A 12,850-nucleotide genomic window follows, 5' to 3' on the forward strand; every position below is an offset into this window, starting at 1 on the left:
TGGAGACAGTGTTAATCCCTTTGTCCCTGACTTGTCATCACTGTCTCCTCTTCTGTGTGTGTGTGTCAGCTTCCGCTCTCTCCCTTACACACACACACACACACACACACACACACATGCACACAAAGCCGTAGCAGGTGCGCGCAGATGCACATTAAACACACCTGTTCCTGTTCATCCACAAAGGTGTTTTTTTGTTGTTGGATACTTTCTTTGTTTAGTGGAAAACACCTTTTATCTCATACTACCTGATGTCAACCCCCCGCCACCTCACCCCCCTCCTCCTGTTTCCCAAACACTTTCATGTTTTCACGCCGTGTCCTTTCTGCTTTCTCTTCTCACTGTCATCACTTTCCCAAAAAGGGAAAAAAAAACATGTCAATGTAAGAAATCACTATCCTGTTTTAATGTGTGCTAAGTATAACTATCATTTGTGACTAGGAGGAGCAAGTACAGTAAAACCAAGCAGGACTCAGAGGAGGAGAAACACCTTAATCCAGGTAGATTTCACACGCAAATGCGCTCAGAATGATGCTAGCTATCTACCACTTTAAACTCTTATTTTACCAAGACATTTAGGCCCAATCCCATTACTTCCTCTTCACCCTGCACCCTTTGTCTCGTTTATCTCTTCCCTCTCCATTCTACTTCTTTGGGGAGGCAAAGACAAAACCCCTCTAGGAATTGGGAACGTACTATCGCTATCCAGTCGTTACCTCGAGCCGCCGCAGCTGCGTGCTGGTTGTGACGTAACGGACCGTTTACCAAAACACACAATTGTGCAAATTTCTGCCAAAGTATAGAACATTCAAGAAATATTAACATACTTACATTTATGTGTCTAGTTGCCGAGGGGGCGTGACTGTAGTAAGGGAGAACCTAGCATCGGCATCGGCGGCATCTATCTTCCTGAAAATGGACCTGCAGCCCTTTAACCCTCCCCCTACATTTTACTTGAATTGGGAAATTCCTTTGTCCGCGTGAACGCGCATTCATAAAAGTAAAAAAAAAAAAGTTAAAGTACCACTGATTGTCACACCCACCTAAGTGGAGCGAAATTCATTCTCCGCATTTGACCCATACCCTGAGGGCGCGGTGAGCAGCAGCAGGGGCCACGCTCGGGAATCATTTGGTGATATAACCCCCCAATTCCAACCCTTAATACTGAGTGTCAAGCAGGGAGGCAAATGGGTCCCATTTTTATAGTCTTTGGTATGACCCGGCCAGGGATTGAACCCACAACCTCCCAGTCTCAGGCGGACACTCAACCACTAGGCTACTGAGCAGTGAGGGGAGGGACGAGATGAGGGGTATGGGGCGGTATTGGGATTAGGCCTTACATAACTCACAACTCCCACCTCTCATCATCCTCAATTTCCCCCAAATCGCCTAAATTCCCATCATTCCCATGGAAAGTTTCCAAATTGGACAAAAATTCCCCAATTTAAAGTCAAAGTCAACCGTAAACATTTCTTGACAATAATATGTTATATGTGAGCTCACTCGTCTAAACATGACATTCTGATTAATATTACATTTGTGGAATAAGAGTTATGAAGCAAAATCCAGCCATTTTGATCCATCTCAGGGGTCGGCCATTTTGCCACTTGTCGACTGAAGATTACATCAATGTTGCTAAGGGCTCAGGCAACGACCAATCATAGCTCACCTGTTTTCTGAAGCTGAGCTGTGATTGGTTGCTACCTGAGACCTGAGCAACTGTGATGTCATCTTCAGTCGACAGCAACTGGCAAAATGGCCGCCCACTGAGATGGATAAAAAACGGCTGGATTTTGCTACTTAACTCATACTCCACTAACGCACTATTAACCAGAATAACATATTTAGACAAGTGGGGCTGCATAGAACATATTATTGTCACTTTTCCACCCCCTATGTCACTTTAACCCCTTGTTTGCTTTCTTCCACGTCAGGCGTGAAGATCTACGTGGACCCGTTCACCTATGAGGACCCGGATCAGGCCATCCACGAGTTTGCCAAGGAGATCGACGTGAGCTGCATTCACATCGAAAGAGTTATCGGCATGGGTGAGCCCGCTAATAGCGCACGCACACACACACACACGCACACACATAAAGCTACACCCACGCAGTTACTTGGCACTGACCTTGCCGTTTGCCGCGTAGGAGAGTTTGGCGAGGTGTGCAGCGGGCGCTTGCGTGTGCACGGCAAGCGAGAAGTGTACGTGGCTATTAAAAGTCTGAAGGCGGGATACTCGGACAAACAGAGGCGGGACTTCCTGTCGGAGGCGTCCATCATGGGGCAGTTTGACCACCCCAACATCATCAGGCTGGAGGGAGTTGTCACCAGATGTGAGTTGACGATCAACAGCGGCATCATAATGACATTTCGCTAAGGCAATTTACTGTCATGTCACAACTACAGAAATCATCAATATTATACAAAAATGCAAGGAAGGAAGGAAAAAAGGACTGACGGAGTGAATGAAGTAGTTAAAGGAAGGGAGGAAGAAAGTAGGATGGATGGAAGTAAAGAAGAAAGGAATGAACCACGAAAAGAAAAACACAGTACATGAGTATAGAGCCTTGTGGAACACCAACAATTTTCCTCTGAGCAGTCAAAAACAGCCAACAAAAATATTGAATAATTGTGTTATTTGCCTTTTAATATTTACTTAATTAATGCCTGTAGTATTTATGTGCATTTTATGTCAGTAGCACGAAAATGGGGATAACGCTGGTAACGCTGTGAATTTCTCCACTGTGGGATAAAAAAAAAAGATGCTTCTTACCTTATGTGACAAAAATTAGTAGTTCAGAATGAATATTTATCTAATACATAACAAAAACATTCAAAAATAATTTTGTGTGTTTTGCTAGTCAAATTTGGCTCTTAACAGTTTTGCTGAGGCTAAGGAATCGGTAGTATCTGATTTCTGATTTAAACTAATTTGCTCCCGAAAACCTATAAAAACGTTCTATTTTAAATATTACCATGCTCCCAAAAATGTATTTAAATTTTTTTAATGATCATACAGAAGGCTTTGATGCAGCCTCTGACCTGAAGAGAATGCTTGAAGCAATGGTAGTTATTGCAAAAACGGCCAGCAGGTGGCAGCAGAGTATAAGAGATCAACCAGGGCCATGTTGCAAAAATCTCTTAAAACAGATTTGTGAATAATGATGAAACTTATATATTCTCATGTTAATTGCTGCAAAATTGAAACAGATACAAATGTACTTTTTTATTTTGGTAGGTTCCATGTTTTTATAGCAATAGAACACGATATTCTGTGGGCCTGGCAAAATCAGACAAAATCCAGTGAAACAGCTGGGAACAAAGGGTTTTGCGTCAGTCAAAATGGCTGGGAGTGAATGAGTTAAAGAAATAGTCCCAATACTAACTCTTTGACCGCCATAAACGTTATAAAACGTTTAGCATAAACCTAGGGAAGGGCGCCGAGGACGTTAAAAGACGTCCCCTATGTTTTTTTTTTGTTTTTTTTTTAAAACGGTGCAGGAAAGCCTTGGGCAGCTGTGCTGAAAGTATCAGGCAGATCTGATTAGTAAAAGACTCGTTTTGGCCCCTAGAGGGCAGCGATGACTCTCTTTGCACAAGGTTGGATGGGCCGCCCACCGTGGGCGTCAGTAGAAGACGTGAGGCGGAGCTAGAGTGTTGAGGAGACATGGCTGATGAAGCCCACAATGGCTGACCAATCAACCGGTTGCAAGCAGCTCACGCTTGAGCATTTTTTTCAAAGACGGAAAGCATCAATCAATACTAAAAAGCGCATTGATGTCGACGATGATGATGACTCCGAGCTTGACGCCAAAGTTGGAAGCCTTGACGCGACTGTTATGATCACGTAGTAAGCCTCACCGGCTAAGCGCGGCTACCGCTGCTAACGCCGGAGCTTTCACATGCGGACATTTTGTCGGACAATGAAGAGTACCCCGAGTCCAATGCATATTCATCGGAGGAGCGGGTACAGTCTGATCACGGAGAAGACACTGTTTCTGGACTACGATGCCACCATGAATGGAGTGGATAAAATGGATCAGAACATCTCTTACAACCCGGTGTAGCAACTGAAGGACACGAGGAAGCGAGACGTAACGAAACCGTAGCATGATCCTGATATTAGACTTGATGGCAACACACACTGCAGTATATACTTGCTATTCCCCGGAAAAAACGGCCTGCAAGAAAGTGGAGCACGCGAAGAGGCAATCTGTTGTGCAAATGCTGTTGCGTCTTCTTGCACGCAGGAGAGTGTTACAAAAAGAAAAACTGTCGTTGAAACATCCACATATTTGTAAATAGCACCACAGTTGCACACATTTGTAAATAGTTTGCTAAATTGTTGTCAAATTGTTACACTGTTGAATGTAAATAAACGTATTTTGCTATCAAAAAACACTTTTTCATTCTTGGTGGTAGTGTTTTATAGAAGTAAAGCCCTATTTAGGTGTTTGTGGCATCATTCATGGACAAAAAGAAGTGTAAAATTCACTAGAATGCATGAAATAATATCGTTTCACTAAAAGCTTGATTTCTCCGTATTTTGGTCCAAAACAGGCGAAATTGGGTCAAACTAACCATTTTCTATTGTTGATTACTAAAGAAGAAAGATGAAAGATGAAAGTCCAATCTTTCATTTGGTAGTACGTGTGTTTCCATAGTCCAAACAGAACATTTTCTGTGGACCTTGAAAGATCAGTCAAAATGCTTAAATCGGCTGGCACTGACGGCATCCCTTTTCTGAAAACGTCTGGCAGTCAAAGAGCTAATACAGATTTTGCACGCTTAAATCTGATTGGGAAAAAATCAAAATTTTACAGGCCATGGACAGATTAAATTGACATGGCAACACAAGGAAAATTTAATCTGATTGGAAAAAAACATCTAACAACTACACATATACCTGTACAAATGAGAAAGATGCTACAAAATGAAAATAATAGACTGTTGGGGAAAAATGTACACAATTTCATGGAACAAATTAACCCACTGAAATAACTTTTTTGTGTTTAGGCAAACCACTAATGATCATTACGGAATACATGGAAAATGGATCCTTGGATGCGTTTCTTCGGGTATGTTTTCCTCTCTTTTTGTGACAAAGCAAGCTAGAATTTGAAGTTGCAACGTTGATCATGTTTGATTGGCTCTTGTCGCCGCTCAGAAACACGACGGCCAGTTCACGGTGATCCAGCTGGTGGGCATGCTGCGTGGCATCGCCTCGGGCATGAAGTACCTGTCAGACATGAGCTACGTTCATCGAGATCTCGCGGCGCGAAACATCCTGGTCAACAGTAACCTTGTGTGCAAGGTGTCTGACTTTGGCCTGAGTCGGGTTCTGGAGGACGACCCGGAAGCTGCGTACACCACAAGGGTAGGAACGTGTATTACATGAAAATAAGAAATAGCTACCCTTCAATTTATTGTGAAAACTATCCCAGATGACTTTATGGATGCATGTGTAGGTGTACGTATGGCATATAAATGTATTGTTTTGTGCACCACGCATTGTGCAATTTGGCAAGAAAATAATCAGTTCAGCTTGAAATCTGCTACAATTGCATCGCTAATGATTGCGATATTACAGTCGCTGAATGTTGAGTTGTGTCACGATCACTATTTAGCTTATGTGCATAGTATTTTTTATTTATTTTATTTTTCTTGAGAGCTCAGTATTGTTCATTCGGTAATTTTACCGATTTGACATGATGTCATCATCATTGCTCTTCTTTTTTTTTATGTGCGTGTGTATGTGTGTGTGCATGTGTGCGTGTGTGTGAGTGTGTACTCATTAGTTTACCTAAAACCTATTAAAAATCCCATACCGTTCACCGAAACCGAATAGTTCAGAATCCAGGTTGTGGATTGTGAGGTTGTCAGGAGACCCGAGGAAGGATCAAAGAAAAGAAAGGAAAGTGAAATCCAGCACCGACCAGACGTGACCTACTACCCTGTGCATGTGCATAGTTTTTAGTGTACATGCTATTCCCCACTCTCTGGTTTACACTCTGCATGTTTCATAAACACAGTACGAAGTTAAAAGAGCACCTACCAGAGAGCGGACATCTGTCAAGGCCAAACAATAGCGGCAACATGTGGAGCGCTATATTTGTGTTGCTATCCGGTCGTGGCTACTTCCTGGTTCATTGAGGATCTTACAAATGGACAAACGGCACCAGGGGTCAGCTGTGCTATTCACATATTAGTGACAAGGCACTCTTTTTTTAAAAATAATTTATAAACGTGAGCTGACTGGCTAAGTGGCCAGTTAAAATGGATCTTTGATGTCTATAGTCTTTAATGGAATGAGTTACAGTGGGTCAAGTTAGGGCTGGGCGATATAAATGGTGTATTTAATATAAGGTATACATTTTGCCGAAGGTCAAGATTTTGACTGTACCGTCTTACCGCGGTAGCGCATGTTGATGACGTCATCACATCTGCGTCTCGGCCTTGCGCACGGCTGGCAGTGGCAGCCAGCTTGACTCGACTTTCAACAAAAAAAGTTAAGTAGTCTGTTAATTAGTCTGTCATTGTATAGTACGACAAAGTATATCAAATAATTTATCGGTTTTAGTGCAGACAAATCTTGTTACAGTAAAATATTTTGCAGCTATATGTTGAGTCGCTGTCATTCTTCAACTACGCTATGCAAATTGAGACAACTATACATGAGCAAATACGGGCATGCTGTGTCTCCTCCAAAAAAGTGTGCGACCAAAAAAAAAGTTGATAGCACCAGTGTTACCAGTGCAAAAGTTTGTGTAGAGCCCTGAATCTTTTTTGTTTGCACTATTTTGCACCAGAGAGTGCTGACTTATAATTTTGATTTGAGATTTGCACAATAAATGTTACATTTATTCTTTCATTGTTTTTTTTTAATCCATATCGCTTCTCTAAAGGACTGTAAACCAGTAAGCAAATTATTTATTTAAAAAATAATAATAATTCTATACCGTGATATATACGGTTACTGTGAAGGGATGCCGTTTATACCGCAATATGAATTTTGGGCCATATCGCCCAGACCTTCAAGTCTTTCAAGATTAATGGATTTGTTGTCTAGCTAATTTGAAGACTTGAAGTTGGTTAATAACAAAAACAAGAGATGGCATGACGATACTAAAGCAACCATATTTGAAATAATAAGGTTTCATCTGACAGCAATGATATTAAATATTACGGTATTGAAAACATTTTCAGTGAACACAAAAATGTGTGTAAATATATGAAGAAAAAAACTGTAATTAAATATAGGAGTGTGCCAAAAAATCAATTCTAATAAGAATCGCGATTCTCATTTAGTACGATTCAGAATCGATTTTAAATGTCCCAAAATCGATTTTATTTAAATTATTTTATACTGTCTTGCCTTTGTCTGTGTGTTCCTTTATTTGGAGCGCTGTTCATGTTGTACCAGGTTTGGTCACTGAGGGGCAGTGTGGTTCCACGCGGTCTAATACACAGTTAAGTTGTAGCCACATTAGAGGAAAGAAGGAAAAGTCACAATCAAGTTATTCCAATAAAAGTTGTTTTTTTGCAGTGTGCAGCCGTTCTTTTGAGTGATAAAAGTGCCGCGAGTAGCGCGCTAATTAGCATTAGCGAGTCAGACTGGAGTAGATCATTACAATTCCTTGCACATCTATAGATTGAAGCAAAAATCATTGTCAATCAAATCATTTTGAATCAAAAAGCGTTTCTTAATCGAAAATTGATTCTGAATCGAATCGCAGACCCAAAAATCGGAATCAAATCGAATTGTGAGACATTCAAAGATTCCCACCCCTACTTAAATATGTTAAAATGTATTGCACATAAGTCAAATACAAATTGGATCTAATTTTCTGAAAAAAGTTGTGTATGACCTTGTAAAAAAACAGCAACAAAACTTGCTTGGGATTACATTGAACATATATGACTTTGTTTTTGTTTTGTTTTCCCCAGGAAGCCCTGGGGACTTACCTCTCGCCTGGCGGGAAGATCCCCATCAGGTGGACGGCTCCGGAAGCCATCGCCTACAGGAAGTTCACCACTGCCAGTGACGTGTGGAGTTACGGCATCGTCATGTGGGAGGTGATTTCGTACGGCGAGAGGCCCTATTGGGACATGAACAACCAGGATGTGAGTATTTTTATCATCTCTGACCTACAAGTCATCTTACTATCAAAAGAACGAGTAAAAGAGTTTAAAAAAGTACACCATCATTACTCGTGTGGTACCAAATGTACGACTTTTGCACTGATACACCCTTAAAAAGACTACATTCATGTGTAAATTGTACCTCAGGGATATAAATAGACGTTATTGGCACGGTAAGTAAAGTCAAAGACTTCTTTGTAATACATAATTAGTAAAACTCTTTAAAGTTCCACATTACACGTCAATCAGCGTAACATGAAAAGACCTTTGAAGCAAAAATTAAACACACATGATTGGATATCCACTAAAGAGTGATTCATTATATTCTTTATTTAGTAATGGTTTTAAACAAATAAGCCATTCAACTGCACCCACATCTCATTGAAAAGAAAAACAATTACGCATTGTCTATTTGAAAACAAATAGCATTTCCTTTTCCTTTTGAAGACGATAAGGGACTTTAGACTACATTAGAGCCATTGGAGGGTTGGTTCTAAAAATTAATAATTATTATGATGCAAGTGAAATGTATACTGTTCTTGGGAAATTCTGAACAGCAGCTCACAAGGAAAGTTGGAAGTAAATGCAAATGTGTTGTGATTATATATGAAATAGAAATACAACCGGCTCGGCTCGGGTTCATTAGTGTTGGGAAACGGCAACAAACATCTTTATATGTAGAGGTAGCATACGTTGGAAATTTTTCAAAAATTTACAAATGGCGGCATCCTGTCAAAAATGGCGGGAAAATTCTGAAAATTTATATTGGTTGTTTTTTTTTCATCTATTTGATTCAAATGACAAATGATCAATAGAAATTCCAAACTTTTGCCAAAAGGGGACGAGCTAATACTTCTCGGTGTACATTCGTCGTCTGTGAAAAATTACCCCAGTTTACTGAATTACTTAAGACTAGTTGTGAAAATCCTCTTCGACTTTACTAGTTAACTCACAATTAATCACAAATTTTATATCTGTTCTAAATGTACAAAAAAATTCTAGGCTTTCATACTGTTACCAAAATTGTAAAAAAAATAATTATTTTAAAGTTAAACTAATAGAACTAGTTCAAATAATTTTTTGACGTCTATTGCTGTCAATGGCAGTGAATGAGTTCATTGTTTATTTCCCTCATGGGGTTGCACGAGGCCACAGACAGACAGCCACCTTTTTACCAGCCAAGCTCCCACTCCAACATTACTCTGACAAAACACAATTTGTGCGCAACTGGTTTCTGTTGAAACGTTTATTCCCGCGGAGAGCAATTACGCCAACTTCAACGAGGCCCCTTGATGTAGAAGAATACATGAAACAGGCTCCGCGGCTCTGATATTTCGGGAGAGGACTTCTGAAGGCAAACAAAGCCGAGAGTGTGTGTTTAACCTTTGCACCGTCGCAGACATTTCCTTGCTTGACAGCTTACAGGCACAGAAACATAAATCGATGTAAACGTACTTTTACCATTTAGAAGGTTGAAGGGTCATTTTGCATAACACAAAAATACGAATCCATCTCAAAAACTGCTTGTGTTGTTTCTTCGACAAATGCCAGTGATTTTACCCGTCACCATTTTGCATTGCAAAGCAGCTCGAAACGATGAACCTCCACCTATGTCCTCCCCTGTAGGTGATAAAAGCAATAGAGGAGGGCTACCGCCTCCCCGCCCCCATGGACTGTCCGCTGGTCCTGCACCAGCTCATGTTGGACTGCTGGGAACGGGACCGAGCCGAGAGACCCACTTTTAGCCAGATCCTCAACATGCTGGATAAACTTATTCGGAACCCCGGGACTCTGCGCAGAACTGGAGGGGAAAGGTGCGGTCCGTGCAATAATCGTCAGAATGTATTTTTTTTATTCATAGCGTTACACCAATTTCCGTGTGTTCCCGACAGACCTGCGGTGCTGGAGTCAGGAGCGTGTCCGGAGGTGTGTGTGTCGGTCCTACCGGAAGTGTGTGTGTCCAAGTGGTCTTTGTGTGCGTGGCTGCAGTCTATTGGCTTGGAGAGGTACACAGAGACACTGGTGGCGGGAGGATATTCCAGCCTTGACAACCTACTGGCACTCACACACCAGTGAGTGCACCTTTTGCGTTGATTCCATTAAACGCTCAACAGTTCAGGTTTTGCGATGCTGTGGTCAGTTATAGGAATGCTAATTAAAGCTACCGAGTAGTCGTTTTTTTTTTTGGTGTTTTGCTACAATGACGGTATCTGTGGATTATTCAGCATTACATTACCTGGCCACAAAACGCCTTCCCAAACTTCAAGGACTCTTCATTTGGATTTTTAGCTTCATTGGTCTTTATCTCAGCTTTGATGTGAGCAACTCGTTTCTTGCTGGGTTTGTTAGAGTAGTTGTTACGAATCAATTCCAACTATTCTTGTGCTCTGGTCTTTTGTATTTGGTTTCTACACATGCACATGTATCATACCATTATTGCTTTCCTATTAGCCGGGGCTTTTGACACAAGCTTGTGGCACATTAAAGATTTTTTATTTATTTATAATAATATATGTATTTTTTTGGTATGTACGCTTTCTAATTGATCAGTGCCCTCCAAGGTTATTTTAGTTCATTAAAACTAATAAAAATAAATAAATACAACTTAAATTCAAAAACCAATTTTGTTATAAAATAAAAACGAAAATGCTTTTTAAAAAACAAAAACTAACTGAAACTACATTTTATGTTTACAAAACTAACTAAACCTAACTTTAATTATGGCGAAAATGTGTCCTTTTTTTTTGGTCTTTTGTATTTAATTCAATGCATGAGCCTTTGGGGATGATTTTAAATGTGATTTTAAGTATATTTATTTTAATATTTACCGGAATAAGTAAATGATGTCATCTAACAGCAGCCAATAGAAAAGCACCTTCAGATGACGTCGCTGCAAGGTGACAATTTTGCCTGCTTGACTTTTGCCCGCCTGCTTTTTCATTTAACGCAACCGAAATGCAACGCTAGGTAAGAAATGAGTTACTTTTTTCATTTTACCACGGTGTTTATTAAATACTGCGCACAAGTAATACACATTTTTTTAAACGAAGGCCAATACTGAAACGAACTCAAATTAAGCATTTTTTTTTTTTTATAATAATAAATACGAACAGAACCACGCTGAAAACAAACTAAAACTAACTGAATGTAAAAATCAAAATTCTAAACGAAATAAAAGCGAGCGAAAATGAAAATTCCAAAACTATAATAACCCTGCCCTGCTGCCCGCTAAGTTTGTGTTTTGTCCCTTGTGTGTCCCCAGGGAGATGGACAGATTGGGAATCCTCACACCATCGCACCAGGACATTCTAGTTGCCGGTGTACAGCAAGAAATCTTGTCTCAAATGCAGCACATGCAACACACTATGGTTCCCGTCTGAGTCACAGGACGGATGCCTGAATTCCATTTACCTCATCCATGCACTTTAGGGGGACTTTTCACCAGTGGACCAGTACAAGGAGTGGAATGAAAAGTACAGTATGTGAGAAAGCAGCACTTTTTGCCAACCTCCATCCTGTGGAGTTTTCGAAAAACACAATATGGACGTGGCCACACGTTGCTACTGAGACTGAAGCCCCATCCTCTTCCTCACTTCTATTTTGCATTATTTTATTATCGGTTTTGTGAAAGCTGACATGAAAGCAGAATGGCTTCCAGTTTTATTTGGGACTTTTTTTCGCTGCTTTGGTCTTGACTTGAAGAAATGAGTGTGTGTGTGTGTGGGGGGGGGGGGTGTGGGGGTGTGTGTGTACAGTGTAAATTCACAAATAGTTGACTCCTGTGTCCACGTGTCGCACGTCTTTGACCATTCTTGATATGCAAGGTGAAATTGGGAGGCGTCAGGACAAATGTCATCACTAGTTACATACTAACAGACCGAATGTTTTACTTTTGTTTTTATAGATCGCTTGGTTGAATCGTATTAATTAGACATTTACATTAGAATGTCATGTCAGTCTTGACTGTCTCTCATCATTAGCGACATGGAATATTTTATTTATGGTCTTTTTTTTTATGTAGTTTCTACTGTATATTGTAAATTAGAAGCGCTGAGGAAAAACTGATGATTGCCATATTGCATTACAATAAATGCCAAAATCCATCCATGGACATTATTGTACAATACTGACTGCAATACTGCATATAGTTCTCAGAATTTTCACTTTAAAGTCAGAATTTTCACTTTAAAGTCATTATCTGATAACTTTACAAGGTTACTCAATACTGTCTCCACGTGACATACATGCCTTACAGTAGGAGTTTGCTCTGTTACCATCTTGCGACTCAAAACACTCGTTTCTCAAATCATATTTCCCCATTAAAATTGACGGAACATGATATATCATTTGCGTACGGAAGAGCGGAGAGAGGAGGGAGGGCCAGTGAAGAGAGAGAAAAAAAGTTGGGCAGGGTTCTCATTTTATTCTCAGAATTCTCACTTTAAAGTCAGAATTCTGACTTTAATCTCTAAAGTGAGAATTGTGACAATTCTCACTTTAAAGTCAGAATTCTGACTTTAATCTCTAAAGTGAGAATTGTGACAATTCTCACTTTAAAGTCAGAATTGTTACAATTCTGAGAATAAAGTCAGAATTCTGAGAATAAAGTGAGAGTTCTCACTAAAGTCAGAATTCTGAGAATAAAGTTAGAATTCTCACTTTAAAGTCAGAATTCTCACTTTAATCTCAGAATTCTCCCTTTGAATTC

At 40.2% G+C, this 12,850-nt stretch overlaps 1 protein-coding gene across 2 annotated transcripts in view; it reads left to right on the forward strand.

Annotated features, from left to right (window-relative positions):
* Positions 1-11,855, forward strand: part of LOC147180974 (ephrin type-A receptor 4-A-like) — a 55,742-nt gene extending 43,887 nt beyond the window's left edge. For both annotated transcript variants that reach the window (XM_086075800.1, XM_086075792.1), the window contains 9 exons: positions 442-500; positions 1,935-2,048; positions 2,148-2,333; positions 5,017-5,078; positions 5,168-5,377; positions 7,948-8,124; positions 9,769-9,956; positions 10,035-10,214; positions 11,405-11,855. In XM_086075800.1, the coding sequence (XP_085931926.1) occupies positions 442-500; positions 1,935-2,048; positions 2,148-2,333; positions 5,017-5,078; positions 5,168-5,377; positions 7,948-8,124; positions 9,769-9,956; positions 10,035-10,214; positions 11,405-11,522 (1,294 nt within the window). In that variant the 3' untranslated portion in view covers positions 11,523-11,855. The remainder of the gene's footprint in view (positions 1-441; positions 501-1,934; positions 2,049-2,147; positions 2,334-5,016; positions 5,079-5,167; positions 5,378-7,947; positions 8,125-9,768; positions 9,957-10,034; positions 10,215-11,404) is intronic.
* The last annotated feature ends 995 nt before the right edge of the window (positions 11,856-12,850 follow it).

Source organism: Leptonotus elevatus, chromosome 1, assembly GCF_054856555.1.
Source record: "Leptonotus elevatus isolate MCC_2025b chromosome 1, RoL_Lele_1.0, whole genome shotgun sequence".
Classification (NCBI taxonomy): Eukaryota; Metazoa; Chordata; class Actinopteri; order Syngnathiformes; family Syngnathidae; genus Leptonotus; species Leptonotus elevatus.